At 48.7% G+C, this 18,821-nt stretch overlaps 1 protein-coding gene across 1 annotated transcript; it reads left to right on the top strand.

The window, feature by feature from the left end:
- Nucleotides 1-731: 731 nt before the first annotated feature.
- LOC122365861 lies at nt 732-17,769 on the top strand. The gene is made up of 10 exons (XM_043337443.1): nt 732-984; nt 2,343-2,441; nt 3,189-3,394; nt 3,662-3,802; nt 3,980-4,094; nt 4,541-4,686; nt 11,167-11,305; nt 13,310-13,590; nt 16,212-16,453; nt 16,689-17,769. The coding sequence occupies exons 2-10, from the start codon at nt 2,399-2,401 to the stop codon at nt 16,975-16,977; spliced, it is 1,602 nt and encodes a 533-aa protein (XP_043193378.1). The 5' UTR covers nt 732-984; nt 2,343-2,398; the 3' UTR covers nt 16,978-17,769.
- The last annotated feature ends 1,052 nt before the right edge of the window (nt 17,770-18,821 follow it).

Genomic DNA, 18,821 nt, shown 5'->3' with positions numbered 1-18,821 from the left:
ATGCAACAACAAGCCACAAATGCTCATTAATGGCTGCATTATCTTATGCTTAGCAAACCATCTGAGTCGTATGCGCAATAATTCCAAGAAAAGTCGTCCATCCTTCCTCGCAAAGTACTTTAGCATTCCTTTGTAGGCAGCCAGTCAGAGACATTAGACGCATAAATATGCATGTGGTAGCCAGATGAAATCCACCGGAGATTTAGAAGACGGCAGTGGCTTTTGCACCGGTGGCACACGCAGAGACCGGTAGGTATTGTATTTATTAGCTCGGTACAATGACCAATTGATGGACACCGGCCAGTGACCGGTTCCTCCCGACGTAACCGGTCGGACTCACTGCGCAGTGACCGGTCGGTCTGCCCCTCAGTGACCGGTCTGGGGTCCATCCCGCAGTGGCCGGTCTCTCCCTCAGTGACCGATCAGGGACCCTTCCAGAGTGACTGGTGCCTCCCGCAGAGACCGATTAGGGACCCTCCCGCAGTGACCGGTCAGAGTCCCTCCAGCAGTGGCCGGTGCCTCCCTCTCTTTAACTGGTAGGGGGTCCCTCCAGCAGTGACCTGCTTGGAGCCATCCTGCAGTGCCCCCCCCCGCAGTGACCGGCCGGGGTCCCCTCTTTCAGTGACCGGTCGGGGTCACGGAGCGCAGAGCCGTCCTCCACTTTCACCGTGGCCCGGCCGGCCTTGCACTTGGTCCCGGCGAGAGCCCGGCTGCTGGCCGGCCGACCGGTCAGTTGTGGACACGGAGCTGCGGCGGACACACGGACAGACCGAGCGCGAGGCGAACAGACACGCGACGTTATACACAGAGAGCGACCCGACCCGACCCGACCCGACTCGGGACCCGGTCAGACGGCGCGGCGGCCCGGAACTCGCGCATCACACAGCGGTTCGGTGGCGGAACTGCCCGCGGCTCGCTGACTGGATACCGGAGGGATTGGAGAAGCTGCTGGTAACCGGACGGAAGGAGACAGGTAGCCGTCAGGTGAGTCACCGATACACTGAGGAGGACATAAAAACGCCCCCCCCCCCCCCTCCCTCCCTCACCACCAGCAACACCTCGATGTGTTACGATCGGACGATCGTCCTAGCACGGGCTGGCTGAAGGCGCGTGGAGCTTTTCGAGTCATACCTCATTACTGAAGTGGGCAGCCTTAAAAACGACACATTCAAGTAGCTCATGACCGGGAACTCATTTATTTATGTGCAAGTCCTTCTTGAGCATTTCAAAACAAATTGCATTGCCCATATACAGCGCAGAAAGATACATGTCATTTACATGTCACATATTACATGTTACATGTCATGTATATCTGTCATCTTCTGGTTCAAGTGTCAAAAAATGCAAATTAGCCGATGACATTCTTAAAGTCGCTGATTAAATTTAGGCTCGCTTTGCTATGTCATGCATAATCACCACCACTTCCTCTATAAAGCAGCGGTCGACAGCCTTTTTTTTTGGTGTGGCCGGATGAAACATGCAGGAAGCGGTCGGCCGAGTGGATGAACCACGCCGTAAACAGCACTGCAGTTCACCTACCATGCACAATTGCACAGCAATCACATGCAACATTTGTGGGAAATACGACACTGTGATATTGAGTTGCTTTATTGTGACAGCTGAAAAAGATCCCCTGTATGGGTGTCATGTACTCAAGCATACGTTCTTAGGCAGAGTGTGCAAATGGGCAGAATCGATTTTCAATTTTTTATCAATAATGAATACGATTCGCTGGTCGGTCGCCAGGCAATGACTAGCCGAGAGTAACGACCCCTGGCAATAGGCGGAACCGGTTTAAGGCGGAACCAGCAAACCATCTCTGCTTTGAAAAAAAAAAACATATCTCTCGCTAGTCAGCCAGGATGGCATGGTCCCTGGTTGCAGGTTGATAAAACTGATCAAAGTTTATCCAAAATAATATATGATTTATAGTGCTAACCTCAAATCTCAATGGTGAATTGCTGGGCTGAACAATGCCAGGACAGTATTGTTTACGGTCGGAGCAAAATTGGCATTGCTGGTCAATGTAGTTTCAAAGGCAATATTGCACTGCACAATGCTGCTCCGGAGGTAATGTTGACTGGCAGCTCGATTTTTTGTGGTGATTTACGACGGTCAATATTGTCAGTTTCCCATGTAATGGTTGCATAAGCCTAAGCAATTGTGTGCTTCAATTTGCAACATCATCTAAAGTACTGGAAGCGTACTCATATGCACCATTAAATATTGACGATGTAGGTCGTCTTTCGCCACTTGATTGACTGTCTAAATGATAGATTTATCTGTATACATTCAAAAGGCATTGCTACGGTTTCATAGGCTTGACGATTCTCTATCTTCAGGTGTTTCAGAGGCTCACAAAGACTGATAGCCGAGAGATCCGTCAAAGCCGCTCAGCATGGTTGACCTCACTTGGAGGTCGTATCTGCTGCTCATCAATGGTATGTACGACGCGAGGTTACTTTACTAATACGGTACGACGTACGTCTTCTGTGTTAAGTTTTCTGTGCAATGGTACATTCAGTGCGTTTTGTGTCTCAAAAAATGGGATGTTACATTTGCTACGTCTCTGGGTACGGTTGTGCTGTATCTGATCAAAGGAACGTCATTTTTTCGTGCTACGTATCAGAGCAATCCAAATTGGCTGTGTTACGTTTTCATTGTCTTGTAATGTATGTTTCTCGCCAATAGGGGAAAACTAAAATGCCTTATAAACTAGGTGGCCGGTGCATGTGCAGCAAAGAGCAAAATGAGAAAATGGAATATCTCCCTGCCACTTAGGGAGGTTCATGTGAATGGAACCGCGGAGTCTATGTTTTTGTACAGTTTCTAGCTGATGTTTTGCAATGTGAACCAGTTTCCCTCATGAATGTCATTAGGGCGCCTTTTGTTGAATAGCTTGTTACACTTCACCAGCTTTTGACAGCGAACTATTCAGCCGTAGAAGAATGACGCCCGTGAATAGGTATACAAGTGGCCGATGTGCATACATCCGCTTTGACTTGATAATGCTGGAACTCAATGTTAAACTAATGTTAAAATTAATGTTAAATTGATGCATTAATGTTAACACAATGTTCAATGAAAAATTTGACTAGTTGGTAGTCTCATTTATTCCGATAAGCTTCATCACAAACCCTACCGTTTAGCACTCACTACTCAGTCTAACTCCCTCCGTCCTCCCCCAGTGTCGATATGGGCCGTGAGTGCCTGGATGCCGGCGCCCCAGTCCTTCACATTCAACGACCTGAGCATCGGGCACGAGGATCTGATCCAGCGGATTTTCACGGAGGTGTTTTTCTCGGTGCCGGGTACGGAGAAGAAGGTGCTGCTGCAGGCGGCCAAGGCGTCCGAGGTGCAGCCCACCGCCGCCCACAGCACTAACGTCTCAGAGGTGGGGACGACGGGCCTGACTGGGAAGGGATCTCGAAATCATGTTAGAACTACCTGAAACTGTGCTATGCGTCGCCGATAGTCTGGTTTTGCCATTCTATATAATTGCATTCAATATTCATCCGTGTCTTATGCACGTCAAGCAGATTATCCATTCAAAACGTTTGGAAAGCTAGCGATCACATGCTGAAAGTCCTGCGCGATGCTGTTACAGTTCAGGTCGCACCTTTGTTTTCAAATCCCCATTAATCATTGATGTCCTGCGCAGATTTTGAGCTCGCTCCCGCCTCAGAAGCTGTCGGAGGAGAGCGCCCAGGGCGTGGTACAGGCCCTCCCTGTCGACCACGTCTCCACCGAGGATCTCCTCTGGAACGTCTACAACAAGGAGATTGAACGGTTCGTCTCCGAGGTGAGCTCTGCGCCGACCCGGCGAGCGTCGGGGTGGGACGGGTTTCTTACCGTTCGGTTCAGGGAAATGGCAGCCATTTCAAACCTCTGCTCACTTCAGTGTCATTGTCTGCTATGTGTCGATCCTTATTTTCTCTCATTAGCAGAGTGGTGATAAGTGACGTATGTGCTGTTTCAGATGGGCGCCAGGTCGGGCAGATCGGACACCGGCTACCCCAAGGTCAGCCAAGGTCACCTGAAGCTCATGCTGGAGAATGTATTCAAGCTGCCCCGCTCCGACGACCGGGACGCAGGTGTGCCGTCAAACTAGATAATTAATTAGTGATTGAACTGGTGGCGGTCCTGGCTCCGCTGTCCTCAGGAGGACAGAAAATTGTCGCAATTAGAAAGCTTATGTGTTTAATTAAGGTGATTTAATCGTACGTCTTGTTATGTAATCAAGGACACAGGAACGAATTACAATGTTCTGATAGGCTGAGTTATGATAAAACATAGCATACTGTGTAACAGGTCCAGTTTCATCGGTCAGAAAAAAAAAAACGGAACGATTTCAACACTAAGGGCGTTATCTCAAGCGATTGGAACTTGTATGTCCATTCTTTTGTGTACGCATAAAGTCGCGATTTTCGTCATTTTTTATAGACACGTTCGTAAGGGAAATTGAAGGGACAATTGTCATTCGCCAACGAATCACTATAAGCTTCTGAAACGTGGCCTAACCGCTGACCACCCTCCCCAGAGCTGAAGAGTGCAATTCGGATGTACATCACGAGGAAGATGTACTCGTACAACATGCTGTCCGTCAACCACGTCTTCCAGTTCGCGCCGACTGACCTGGAGGCGCTGGCAGAGAAGCTGGATGCCAAGGATAACCTGGACGCAGCGGTAGGTCGGCCGCCCGGGGCTCCGCCGCGTGCTATCGCCATCGGGCTCATGGTGTACAGTAGGTCTACTAAAAAAGTCCCCCGCTCCAGAGGCGGCCGGCCGGCCGAACCCCCGGATTCCAGCCCCGACTCTATTGCGCAGGCCGCGGCAGCGACACGGGTCAGGTCGCGGCGCCCGGCGAGTGGGTCAGTTGGCGGCGGCCAGCCGTGGAGTGAGGACGCCGTGTGTGGGGCGCAGAGATGCCGAAGTGCAGAGGAGGGGAAGATAGTGACTCTGCACGATGCCGGAAATGATGCCTTTGTGATCTGAATTAAACACCTGCAGTGCATATCCTCCCTTGCCTCATTCCTATTTTATCATAATCCTTCAATAATCAGTAATGGCTATTCAACGCAAGCAAGCAAACATAACAACCCGTTTAGCGGCGACATCATCTCGGATAAAAAAGCGACAGTGATGATTAGAATAGACTTAACGCGAGGGCAAATCGAGAGGTATATTATGTATTACATACCGAGTATTTTATTCCCATCTAGCGAATTAAGATTGGGGATCTTGTCTAACAAGTCAACGGCCGTTCGAGACACAGATAAATGCTTTGTTTTCGGTCGCATCATTATATGCAATAATTCGAAGCGAGGTTTAACCCTCGCCGGCCGAGAAGAAGGGGTGGATGCCGCCATCATGTATTTTTTTGCGGTAGCTCAAAGCACACTGATGATAGAAGGCTGACATTTCATATGCCTTACATTTGATTCAAGCCGGATCATTTGACATCAACCACGTTTTCAGGTCAGTTCACTTGACCCGCACCCCGTTGGGGTGTGCCGAGCAACGCACCTTGCTGGGGAGGGGGGGACAATTTGCCCTCCCCCCTAAGATCTCGAGAACCACGCAACATAGCGACAAGCGGCAAACGGTGTTAGATAACTCTAACAAGGAACTACCTTGTGAGTCAATTTTTATTGACCTCGGTCAAACCGATGACGTCACAGGCCAAGTCAAATGTCGAATTTTCACGGTTTACAGGCATTTCAAGAAATGCGTTGTAAAATCGAATAAAATGCATTTCATTGAAAACCATCGATGGCGAAATGTTCGTCAAACACATATTTTGCTATTTGAGGTCACTGATACCAGGTCAGGTCATAGAGGTCAGGTCACTTAGGGTCACAATATGAAAATATCACGTTATGCATGTTTTATGGTCCATTTTACACGTCAAATACGATTCTGTGGGTCAGGCAGCCTTTGAGGTCGGTTTAGATTATGTTCTTGTGAAGGTCAGGTCAAGTTGAGTTGATATTTTTGCATAAAATGGGTATCGATTCGATGCAGCTCGTCACGGGGAGTTCAGTAGTGGTCTTTGTTTTGCGCTACGTGGTCTAGAATTGCTAAAAATTGAGTTCAAAAATTTGACGTCATCAATTTCGAACAGTTTTTTTTCGCTATAACTTGGCCAAAAAGGAGGTATCGATCTAACACTTGGTACGTATATAGAAGAGCGCAGGGACTATCACATATATTCCGTTTTTTTTTTCGAAATTCGGAAAAATTTTTGGGATTTTTTTACGTTTTTCTAAAAAAAAATCAATTTTTTGAATTTTGGGGGTTAAAGTCCCAAAATTTTGAAAATCCAAGTTAGCAGTTTTGTAGCGCCGCCTTTTGTCTACATGAACATACAAAGAACTTTAAAATTGCTTGGTAACTGTAGCTTTTGTGAGCGTTTCAAGATTTCATGTTTTTTGCTCATTTTTGCTCGAACATGACCTCAGTTTGACCTCAATAACTCCTGACCTAAGGTGACCAAAGACTTGAAATTTTGTGTGAAGGTGTCAATTGATGCCCGGGCAGGTACTTAAAATTTGGCAGCGCAGCGCGCCGCCGTTTTCTTGCTATTCAGGAAAAACCACAGGGGGGGGGGCAAATTGGTTCCCCCCAGCGGGGCGAGGATTAACTATGACAAACCTCTGCACGGTTGTCGGTTATAAAATGATGCAAATCCGCAATGCACTTAGTGTCATATAGGTAAGCATAATGGGGAAATATGGAAACTGTTAATTTGGCGTCGGAAATGATCTGAAACTATGTATACCTCAAGCATATGAAATCGTGACTTCATACATTCTTGGCAAGATCTAATGCTTCACTTTTGCATTGTTCACCTTGCGTGACGTCATTTATGACGTCACTAGCGTCATAGGAGTGCTTCGTCAATAACTCCCGATCAAAATGAGCTAGCCAGTCGGGACAGTAGCGGCGGAACACCTTCAATTAAGGGGGACACTGCCGACTTTTGGTCCCATTCTTTCCATGCAACGCCCATAGGGCTAATGCTAAAATTCCAAAATCAAAGGGTGCACCGGGGCCCTCCCCGTTCCGCCGCCTATGAGTCGGGACAGCCATCAATGGACTTCGCAAGACTTGCCGAATCAAATGTTATGCAACATGCCCTCCTTTCAACGGCTTCGTGACCTGTGTTGCCCTTACATGACATTGACCTGAGGTAAACATTGAATGGTGTGAAACGTTTTTTTAGCATGATTATGATTATAATGGAAATCAGATGGAATAGTTTTTGGATTTGTTTTTAGCTTACTTTAGTTATGAGCAAAAGGTTACTATTCCATCTGATTTTCATTGAGGTAAACATCCTAAATTGCTTCACCTAAGCCAAAAAGCATATAAATCGACGCGTCTGAGAACAGAAAACACGATTGTATCGAAATGACGATAGTGCGACAATTTTTACGGAGTTATTTACCAAAAACCGATCCAATGCCTTGGGGCTCTTGACCTGCCGTAAGAGGTCACTGATATTTTAAAATGGGGTACCAATCGCTGCGTCACGTAACGACGCAAGCGCTCGTTTTTTCCGCGATGCTCTAGCAGCTAGCTAAATTATAGGAGCTAAACATGGGGTTAGGGAATCGCTCCCTTCTCACTCGCTCTTTGGCCGAGATAGTGCTTGCAATTGTTGTTAAAATCTAGCATTTTAAGATTTCAAATGACCCATTTTTCCCGCCCGAGTCTTTCAATTCAAGGTCATAACACCAGGCCATGCGTCAAGTGACCTTACCTCAAGGAAAGTTCCTGTGCTCATCATATCTAAATACACTGACTAACCGATCGCTTTAGAACTTGCAGCGATTTCAATGGGCAACAGTATATGTATTTGAAACGTTTACTTTGCAAGTTTGACATTGTTGACAGAAAGGCCGGGTCAATTTTGAGATCGCTCAAGTCAATGGGAGAAAATTGAACTGCGCTTTAACCCTCGCCCGTATAGGGGGGGGGGGTCGAACGGACCCCCCCCCCCCCATGGTTTTTCGCGAATAACTCGCGTAAAGAGCGGCCGATCGCGACGAAACTTTCAGTACCCTCGCGTTAATCAATTTTACACCTACCCTGAAAATTTCATGACCCTGACCCCAATGACCTTTGACCTGTGACCTACTTTTCGAGACCATGTTTGGCCGGAATCGCGATTCGGCGTATGTCGGCTCGCATTAGCCGCGCGTTTGCAGTCTTTTCGTGGTTTCAAGGGTTCAAACATGTGATATGATGTTGCCCCCATTCATTAGGGTGGGTGTCCAGGTCACCTGAAGGTCAGGTCAGGTCATTGACCTTTGGTGACCTCGGTTCACTTTTTCGAGTTTTACATGTTTCTAGGCCAGTTTTTTTAGCTGAATTCGAATTTAGCAACTATATGAACATTTACGAAGTAGTTTTGGTGCCTTCGTAACATGTTACGAAGCTGTTAGAGGCGGTTGACACCTACTAGGAATACCCGGCAGGACCCCTACTGGTTGACCTGACCTGACCTGACCCGACCTGGACTAAATGCATAAAGACATTATCTGTGATCAAAACTAACATGATATTCGTGATCAGCGCCCCGAAAAACCCTAATGCAGCCACACTTTACGACGTTCTAACAGGTCCCGATTTTCCCGACTTTTGGGTCATTGACCTGACCTGCAAGGTCAACCAATGACCTAGGACCTTAAAATTAGGTATCATCGGCTTCCTCTCGTCACGGGCAACACGCTTGTTTTTTCCGCGAAGCTCTAGCTCGATCAGGGGCGAAACGGCAAGGGGGGGGGTCCAACGGACCCCCCCTTATACGTTCGCGGCTGGAAAAACACCAATACGGGCGAGGGTTAAGGACGGAACATATAATAAACACTCTGAAAACATGTGGTGCTTGATGAGATACAATACTGAATGAGAAAATTGTTTGTAATGTTGGGAGCCATCTTTTCGGTCTGAAAAGGCCCTTGCAGAGCTATGACATAACTACGAGTATATGCTCTGGTGTAGTAATTGGGTTGTGCGAGCCAGCGACAGTGATCTGCAGAAGCGAGACTGTTCCCGCATAGGACGATTGCCCTGCATAGGACGAGGTTGGCTGGTGGGGTGACCTCCAGTCCAGAGAGCGAAGCATGAAGACTAGGGGCGATGCGGATTGCGGATTGGTTTTTCCTGAGGATAGCGAGGACGAAAGGAATCTAGCACCCTTGACCCTTCCTTATACTGAATGTATCTCGGGCTGTTAAATCTTCTAAGCGTTTTTTCTCGACATCGTCAAGGTGTCATTAATAGAAATATGAAATCCGGGAGGATAGATTAAATATAGAAATTGTGGCCAACAGAACATTATCAGCTGCGTTCAACATTATCGTAAGCATGATCACACACCCAGCTTACATATGAGCCATGTAATAATTATTTTTGATAGACATGCTTAAGTTATGAAATCATCTGAAGTGTTTGTTGAGTTCCACGATAAGGATCTAATATCCTGCTATGCATCATGACCATTTCTGGTCAGATCACGTCTTTGAACGTAGGCCAAATTTTTCAAATGGCCTTTAAAGATCAACCTTTGATTCATTCGAAGCGTTTTGATAACAGGAACACGAGGCTGGTAAAATTAAATTCATGCAAGTTTGAAGCTAAAAACTTTTAAGTGTTTGTAGAAAGGCAATTGGTTTTCTCATAATACCGATAGTGGCAGTTGTTGTTCTTTACATGCTAGGCCGTTGACCTTAATTAAATCTGACAATATTATTCAGACATAGCGGTAAACGAGCTGATTGTTGTGTTAGGTTAGGCTCTTTCGGTCGATTTCAGAGTGGGAGGGATGACAGGAATTAGGGGGAGACAGGGGGCCTGGGCGGGAGTCCTGGACCTCATGCTCCGCTGGGGCCGAGCCCATCACGTGGGTTGGATTGCCCTGACACATGGATAGCCCTGGGCGGTGTTTCACGGCCCCGCGCTGCAGCACGCTGCGCTGCGCTGCTGCATTGTTGCGGCGGTTGATATGAATTCGGCTCCACGCTAGCGTTGCGAGCTTCCCAGTCTGTTAATGTTTCCATGGAAATTGGAAACCCAATGCACCGGTGCGCGCAACGCATCCTGTCCAAGCAAAATTTTACCACCGATGACCTCTGGTGACATGACCTCTGGCTCTGACCCGATCTAAAATTGGCTGAAGTATTTTTCTTCTTCTTTTTGCTACTTTTGACGCTTCACGCTACTTCGAATACTACTTAAATGCCCAAAGCTGAGTTATAAGAATGATGCTCAATCCCCATTTTCCCTTCAACAGGGCGTGTCTAGGCATTCCTGTGGGGCACGGGCTAACAATGACTATCTCATAATCATTGTGGCCATGAACATCTACTGCCATTCTTTAACACCGGTTTCGCTGCGCTGAGCGGTGGCCGTCCCGTTTGTTGGATTCTACTGGCTGGCGGAAAGCGTTACCGGCCGCCCGTCCACCGCCCGCGGGCCGGACCGAGCGGTCCCGCTGACCCAGCTGACCTGAGCCCGGCGCGATATGGGACAGGCAGACGGGGGTTCGGCTCAGCGGAGGCAGCGCCCACTGCTGGTGGGGACTTTTTTAATAGACCTACTGTACGGCACATTTAACTTGTAAAACAGTGATATCTAACGCTCGATCTCTGAGGTTTTACCCTACGGCAGTGTCCGTTGGGAGCTGTGCCACATAGCCACTAGGCCTAAGGTATGTATGGGCAGAGATGCATTCTGCTTTCACTGCAGGTACAGGACAGGTATCTGATTATCATACTTTCAACGAAGCCTTACAACTGATCGGGCCCATTATGCAAATATCCATGCTGGGCAAAATCAGTAAAATCAGCCCGGTTGCACTGAGCGGAAAGTGAACGCACTATGCGTATCCTAATCTTATCTTCATAGTGATATCCTGGCCTATATGTCCTGTAAAAAGGCTAGTGAGTGCCTGTAGCTTCTGGCTTGTATCCAACATGAAATTACAAATTTACCGCGTCCGTGTTTGTAATGTGGTGCCTATAAGTTTCAGTCTACAAATCCAGAATCGATTATTCTACATCAGGATAAATCTGTATCTGAATTACTGAGTGCCTAGGTCCTTGCGAATCATCTACTCACCGTTGCACCCCTCACCCCTCCGCTCCCCTCCCCCGGCAGTTGGAGGTGCAGGCCCAGGGACCGGAGGAGCCCATCGGCGTGAATGTGGTGGGCGTGCTGCCCGGCCGGCGCTGGGGCACCCCCGACGACAAGCTGCTCATCGTCGGAGCGCACTACGACACCGTACCGGATACGCCTGGTGAGTGCAGGGCGGGGAGACACCCGGTGACACGGAGAGAGACACGAAGAGATAACCAGTGACACGGAGAGAGACACGAAGAGACAACCGGTCACACACGGGGATACCCCAGGTGACACGGGGACACCCGGTGACAGAGAGACACCCGGTGAGTGGGGTGGGGAGACACCCGGTGACACGGAGACACCCGGTGACACGGAGACACACGGTGACACGGGGAGACACGGAGACACGGAGACACCTGGTGACACAGAGACACCCGGTGATGCAGAGATCCAGTGACACATAAAACCGGTGACACCAATAGACACCCAGTAACACGGGAGAGACACCCGGTGACACAGAGAAAGACACACGGTGACACAGAGTTCCCTATAGCCAGTGACGGGGAGAGGCCTGGACTCCGTGCCCGCGAAAGGTGGTCGGTTTGGTCTGTTGGCATTGCTCGCTCGTCTCGGTAGCTGTGCAGCCTGCAGAGAAGCGGTTACAGGAGAATGTGAATTGTGAAGCAGGTTTTCGTTGCACAGAGGAACCGGACAAGGAGATATATTTTTGTCGTTTTTACAAAGACTAATTTTATGTGTTTTTTTATTACGAGCGAGCGAGCGCAGCGAGCGAAGCGAAGTCTTTTCAATATAACGGAAAAATCTCAGTATGAGCGGCCCGGCCCGGCCCGGCCCGGCCCGGCCCGGCCCGGCCCGGCCTGTAACGCTTTTGAGAGGCTTATATCTCAGCAACCGCTGGGCCGAATGGCCTGCGGTCTTTTTTGCTGGGTAGCCCCATCCCTTCTACCCCGTAATTGACTACTTTTGATACATCTCAGTGACCGCCGTGGCACGTGCCACGTGAAAAGTCAAGGGTGTTCAAGCAGTTTTGCAAAAGTAATGATTTTGATAGGCCCATATCTCAGCAGCGGCTTGAGCGATTGTCTTGCTGTCATTTTTATAGGTAGCCGCATCCCTTCTACCAAAGGTCGGATACTCTTCATCTATGTGAGTGACCCCCACTGCACGTGCAAAATACAACAATAAGAGGTGCCAAATTTGTTCCCATTTCAGTAACTCGGTAATTACTGGGGCGATTTCGCTGAAACTTGGCATACAGGTAGGCACTCACCAGGCAATGCATTCCCATGTGTTGCGGTTAGGGTGCTACTGCACGTGCGCATGTGCATGGGGCGTTTCCAGATCTCGAGAACGGCTGGGCCGATTGCGCTCAAATTTGGTACACGGTTGGGGACCGGTTAGTAGGGTGCCGTGCAAAAGTCATTTTGGACCCCGTTTGCACGTGCACACGTGCAGAATGCCGCTTCCAGATCTCAGGAACGGCTGGGCCGATTGCGTTCAAATTTGGTACACCGCTAGCGACCGGTTAGAAGGGTGCTTTGCACAAGCCCGTTGGAAGTACCCTCTCGCCCTTCTGCACGTGCAGGGCTCACTATATCGCTCGCTCGTTCTTCGCCCAAAAGGCGTTTTACTGGTTGTATGTGATTGTATGTGTTATGGCCAAATTATGTGTAGAGACTAGAGAGACACGTTTCTTACTAAACCAGTTATCGCTCGCTGATGCCATCGGTCTTACGTAGAGAACTGCGAACTGTTCTTAGATAATTTATCCGGTATGCTAGGCCTCCTGCTCTTCGCGGACATATTGGACGTTAAACATTTGTGTACTTGCTCTGGGATCAGACTCTCAGTGGTATGTCTCTGCACAAACTTGCACTCGGGCGATACCGGTATTTGTTGCTCAATTTTGGGATACAGTTCACTCCCAATCTGTGCTCTGGCTATTTCATTTTCCAGATATGTTCGCAAGTGGCTACCTGGAAACCTCATAAAATCAGTAACTATGTTGAAATATCGTCCTACAGGACGACGGCCCCGCTGAGTTCCATCCAGAACTCGTGACGTTCCCAGGGTGGAGATCCAGATCCTCGTCTCCGAACCGAATTGTAACTCCTTCTCCCCCAGTCCAGCTGAGCAGTGAGTCCCGTGTTTCGGTCAGGTCTGGACGATAACGGCTCGGGCGTGGTGGCGCTGCTGGAGGCGGCGCGCGCCCTCTCCGAGGGCGGCTGTCGCCCTGAGTTCAGTGTGCTGTTCGTGGCCTTCGACCTGGAGGAGCAGGGCGGCGCCGGCTCGCTGGCCTTCATCCACCACGTGCTGTACACGGAGGTCCTGGCGCCGGCCGGCTGGCCCGCCGTCCAGGGCGCCTTTATCTTGGACACAGTGATGAACTACAACACCACGCCCAGCGCCCAGTCGGTGCCCATTGCCTGGATGGAGCAGGTGAGGGAGGACAGGGCAGCGAGGGAAGGGGAGGAGAGGGGAGGGAGAGCTGGCACGCACTGTGGCCCAACAGCTGACCGCAGCTCGCGTGCCGCCGTTGGGTAACCGGTCACGCAAGCGCGCGGTGCCGAGGAGTTACACATTCTGAGGTCTGCGTGACGCATCGTTACGCGTGGCTACGTGGATGACGTTTGTTTTAGTAGGTAGTTGCCTAATAAGCGCTGTCAGGATTTCGGTGGTCGGTTGATCGATGTTTTGAAGCAATCACGAACTGCTTATATCGTTGTCCAAAAGAGCAAAAGGTTATTGTCGTAAGCCCTCAGTTTACAGTCAGTGATCCGCAGTTAGGGACACCAAAAGGCAAAGACATAAGCATATACAGAGCGACCAAACAATTCTGAGGACCAGACGCCTGAGACCTTAAACTGAGTGGCATAAATTAAGCCATGGAATGTCTTGACTTTGGAGAAAGTTAGCCAGGAATACATAGAACCGTGACCAGTTTTGTGATCGCGAGAGCACCAGTCGAGAGGAGCGAGGAGAAGCGAAGCTAAATGCCGCACACGTGCGCTGGGACAGCTGCACTTAAAGGGACTATCCCACCTTCTAAAATGTTGTTAAAACCAGTTAAATTGTGCCCGACTTAATAGATTGGATGACCAGGAACACAGTTCTGGCATTTATTTTTCATTAAACATCTTAGGCTTCCCATATTCCAAACACAAACTTTCAAATATGTGACGTCACAGCCGAAAATTACCTCATTCCCCAGGCCACATTACTGTCATAAAGCTGATTCTTTTTACTCTGTAGGCACCACAACAAAGTTCAGACCAAGTTTTAAGCGATTTTTCAACGAACAAACCCATGTAAATCAGAATGACTAAACGAGGTGACGTCACACTAACGGTCGCTCCATGTTGAAGATAGGGCCTTGTACAAGGCCCATTTTCAAATGAATGGAACGAATTTCTTCAACACCAAGAGGCCGCGGGGGTTGCAACCTAGATAGATAGTGGTTTCTGAACCTCGCCGCAAACTTGGCTATCTCAACTCAAACCCCATGTTAAAGGTGGGATAGTCCCTTTAACCCGCGCCCCGTAGGGCTACCGGCGGACCCTACCACCCGTAGGGGGGGGGGCCGTTTCGGCCCCCCCTAAGATCTCGGAAAGTTACCGGCCGATTTTCAAAATTCAAACGGCGTTTGATAGCCCTACCCGGGAACTACCTTGTGACCAAATTTCATTGACCTAGGTCAAACCGATGACGTCACAGGTCAGGTCAAAGGTCAGGTTTTCACCGTTCACAGGCAATTCAAGAAATGTGCTGTGAAATCGAGTAAATTGGCAATTTATTGAAAACCATCGATGGTATATTGTTCGTCAAACACATACTTTGCTATCTGAGGTCACTGATACCAGGTCAGGTCACAGCGAGGTCAGGTCACCGGGGGTCACAATATGAATGTGTCGTGTGATACATGTTTTATGGTCCATTTTACATGACAAATGCGATTATGTGGGTTAGGCAGCCTTTTGGGCCAGCCTAGGTCACGTTTTGGTGAAGGTCAGGTCAAGGTCAGGTCAAATTAGGTCAAATTTCAAAGTTGATATTTTTGCATAAAATGGGTATCCATTCGATGCAGCTCGTCACAAGGAGTCTAATGGTGGTCTTTGTTTTGCTCTACGAGTTCTAGAATTGCCAAAAATTGAGTTTGAAAATTTGACGTCATCATTTTTGAACAGTTTTTTCGCTATAACTTGGCCAAAAAACGAGGTATCGATCTGAAATTTGGTATGTAGATAGAAGACGGTAGGTACTATCACATATATTCCGTTTTTTTCGAAACTCAAAAAAAAAATTTGATTTTTTGGCTAATATATAAAAAAATGCTTTTTTGATTTTTGGGGATCAAAACTCAAAAAATTCAAAAATTCTAGATACCTAGCAGTTTTGTAGCCCTGTCAATTCTACACCTTTTATGTCTTAATCATTTTTCTGTATCTTCAAAGCTGTAGGCCTGACAGGTCTTCTCGCGAAGGTCTTTTTTCGGTCGAAAATGACAGAACATGACGTCACTCTGACGTCATTTGTGGCCAACCTATCACAGCCTCTGGAAAAATTTTTGGTCACAATGTGTAAAATTGATGCCCGGAGGGGTCCTGAAAGTTTGGTGGCGATATCTCCAGCCGTTTAGGAGATATCGACCGAAAAGGACAGGGGGGCCGTTTCGGCCCCCCCCCCCTACGGGGCGCGGGTTAACAGGATCTCTCCGAACAATGCACCCTTTGACAGCGCACGTATTGTTTCGATCTCTGGCAATGCTCGTTGATATGATAGCCTATCTGCAAAGCGTCAGCGAGACTTCCATATATGACCGTATTGCTAAACTTGGTAATAAAATCTCTCTTTTGGTCCTACCCTTCTGAAAGTCTTTCCCTCATGATTAGAAAATAGCGTCATTCAACTTTTACCTTCTCCAAATGCAGGCAGGGATATGAGTGTAAGACCGTTCGCAGCGCTCAAGAATCTATACCCCACTGCTAGTTTCCGCTCTAACTCTGTGCGTCTAGTATACCCCACTGCGAGTCCGGCAGCTAGTATACCCCACTGGCCGGCAGCTGAGAGGGACGGTGGACCGGATCGACCGGCGCGGCGGGCGCGGCGACTTCCTGGCCGCCATCTACCGGCGGCCCGTGGAGGAGCAGCTGGTGGACGCCTTCAGCGCCCACTACAGCACGCTCAGGGACTCGTACAAGTTCTCCATGGAGCGGTTCGACGTCGACCTGCCCGCCAAAAAGCCGAGCGATGAGGTGCTGTTCAAGCACATGGACCTGATGCGCTCCGACCACAGCCGATTCTGGTGAGACGACGGGAGAAAGTGGGGAACACGGTCCTGCCACAGGGCTATGGGAGTGACAATGAGTTTACGAGGTGGGACTTCCATCTCTCACGCTGTTTCACCGGTAAATGCAGCAATTTAACCCCGGCATTTCATTCCGTGGTATTGAGAGCCGCTCCAACTCGTTCCTCCTACCCCGCCCTCTCCGCAGCCCCCTGACCCCCCCCCCCCCCACCGACCCGCCCCTCTACCGCAGGTACGTGAGCCGCGGCTCCCAGAACCAGACAGAGGCGCCGGAGACGATCCCCGCCGTGCTGCTGACCGACACGGGCCCGTACCGCGGCGCCATGGCCGCCTGCTACCACTCGCCCTGCGACGACCTGCCGCAGCTGCTGCAGGCCGGCCCCGAGAACCTGCCCTTCCTGGCGCACACCACGCAGGCGCTGGTCAACACGCTGGTCGACCTCAGTGGCGCCACCTGCAGCGGCCGGCCGCTCACCGAGCCGCCGCCGCCGCTGCCATCTGTCGGCAAAAAGGCGAAATGAGATGCATATCCTGACTGAGGGTTTGGTAGATTGACTCGGACGGTTGGCTGTTGGCTTCGTGATTGGTCGTTGACTGGGGGGGAGGGGACAGGGAGAGGTGGAAAACTGCGTCATCTTCGTTATGTATTTTTATATTTGTGGTTTGTTGAATATTGCATATAGTTGATCCATGGCACAGACGGGATGTGGGGATTCCGGCTGCGCTTACCCATGCATGATGCAATGCGTGAGAACGGCGTAGTGGAGCCACATGACTTGGGCCAAACTTCCCCAGGTCCAGACTCCAGGCCTTTCTTTCCCAGCCGCCTTTCCCAGCGAAGTTGGCTGGTGAATTATTTACATAGCTGCGCAGTGGCCAATATATTTAGCTGGGGAGGACATCCGCCTCTTCAGCTGGTTTAAAAGGTCATGACCTTTCAAATCATGTTACGGACTATGTTACGGACATGAATGTCCGTAGCATAGTTAGAAGTTTGTGCGCCGATCTAAGCTGGATTTATTAGTATCTTATTGTGGTGTGGTACATAGTACATACCACCGACAATGACTAGCCTCAATATAAAAGTTACCAGATATTACGTGATTATGGTAAGGATACAATCACCAGGGTATTTTGGAATGAGGCGAATATGACACTTACAATGATAATCACTCATCACCGAATTATCATTAATCTGACCGATGAGATATGCCCCAAATACCGTGACCTTTCCTATTCATTGAAAGATGCAATCTCAGTTTTACTTTACCTTATTTTAACGATCAATGACTCAATCAACCGTAGACCTTGCAATTTTTATGCAAGCACCTTTTGCATCGTCTGGTGAACGGAGAGTTAAAAGACACACAAAGGAATTAGTTCTGAAAGCGACGCACAAACTTCTAAGAGCCAGCGTGAAATTTAGTTATGTTTCACTGAAAATGCATGCTGGAGAAGTACATGAACTCAGTATAATTTTGACTTATGGCACAGCTATGTAAGGGACCGAACAAGGTCGCACTATTTACATTTGCCTAATAATTTTGTTTTCCCAACAAACACTAACTCAAGTAGGTACTGAATGCGTCGCATGTTGTTTAGGTCATGACTAATTACTCAAGGATATAAGTGTTGTATGCCTGTATTGATACATATTACGTGTATGCCTATACCTACGCTTTATATGCCTATATCGATGCAGAGGGTGTAGAACGTACGTACACTAGGTCATGAACACACCTTTCTGCAGTGATAGGTACAGTTTATTGTACCGAATATGGATACTGTTAAGCCGGTGTTGCGCTATGTGACCCCAGTTGTTGTCAGCGGTGTTAATTGGCTGGTTGAAATGTTCCACATACCTATATCGGTACTGTGTTTGATCTAGCTCCCGGTTCTCACTGCTACCAAGCAGTTGATAACGTCCGAAGACTGTTACCTCGTGTTGCAGGTGCTATAGTCCGACGTATAGGGTGTTCACTAAAAATTGACACAAACTTTGAATGACTGCACATCAAAAGTGAAGCAAGCTATTACGATGCAACTTAGCATGGAGATTGCACATCAAAAGTGAAGCAAGCTATTACGATGCAACTTAGCATGGAGATAAAAGGGACATTTTTGTATCATACCGAACATAAAATTTCATGGGTGTAATGAAAACAGTCGCGTTGGAGGTCGTTTTAAATAAGGCCCACCGAAAGCCAATTGGCACGCTTTCCCAAAATAGTACGTCAATGGGAGAGTCTGGCACGTACAAATACCTAATGAAAGCTTAAAATGTCGAAATTAGTTACATACCGCACTGGCGGATCCAGGGGGGGGGGGCCACGGGGGCCATGGCCCCCCCCCAAAGGCCTAAAGT

Source organism: Amphibalanus amphitrite, unplaced genomic scaffold (genome assembly GCF_019059575.1).
Source record: "Amphibalanus amphitrite isolate SeventyFive unplaced genomic scaffold, NRLGWU_Aamphi_draft 000769F_arrow, whole genome shotgun sequence".
Lineage (NCBI taxonomy): Eukaryota > Metazoa > Arthropoda > Thecostraca > Balanomorpha > Balanidae > Amphibalanus > Amphibalanus amphitrite.
The sequence above is the reverse complement of the archived record's forward strand: the minus strand, read 5'-3'. Positions and strand labels throughout refer to the sequence as shown.

What these genes read in the sequence shown, in the direction of transcription:
- LOC122365861 (XM_043337443.1), top strand. Translation starts at nt 2,399, where the DNA reads ATGGTTGACCTCACTTGGAGGTCGTATCTGCTGCTCATCAATG. An exon ending in AGGATAACCTGGACGCAGCG is followed by an intron (nt 4,687 to 11,166) that starts GTAGGTCGGCCG and finishes CTCCCCCGGCAG; the next exon opens with TTGGAGGTGCAGGCCCAGGG. An exon ending in CACCGTACCGGATACGCCTG is followed by an intron (nt 11,306 to 13,309) that starts GTGAGTGCAGGG and finishes TGTTTCGGTCAG; the next exon opens with GTCTGGACGATAACGGCTCG.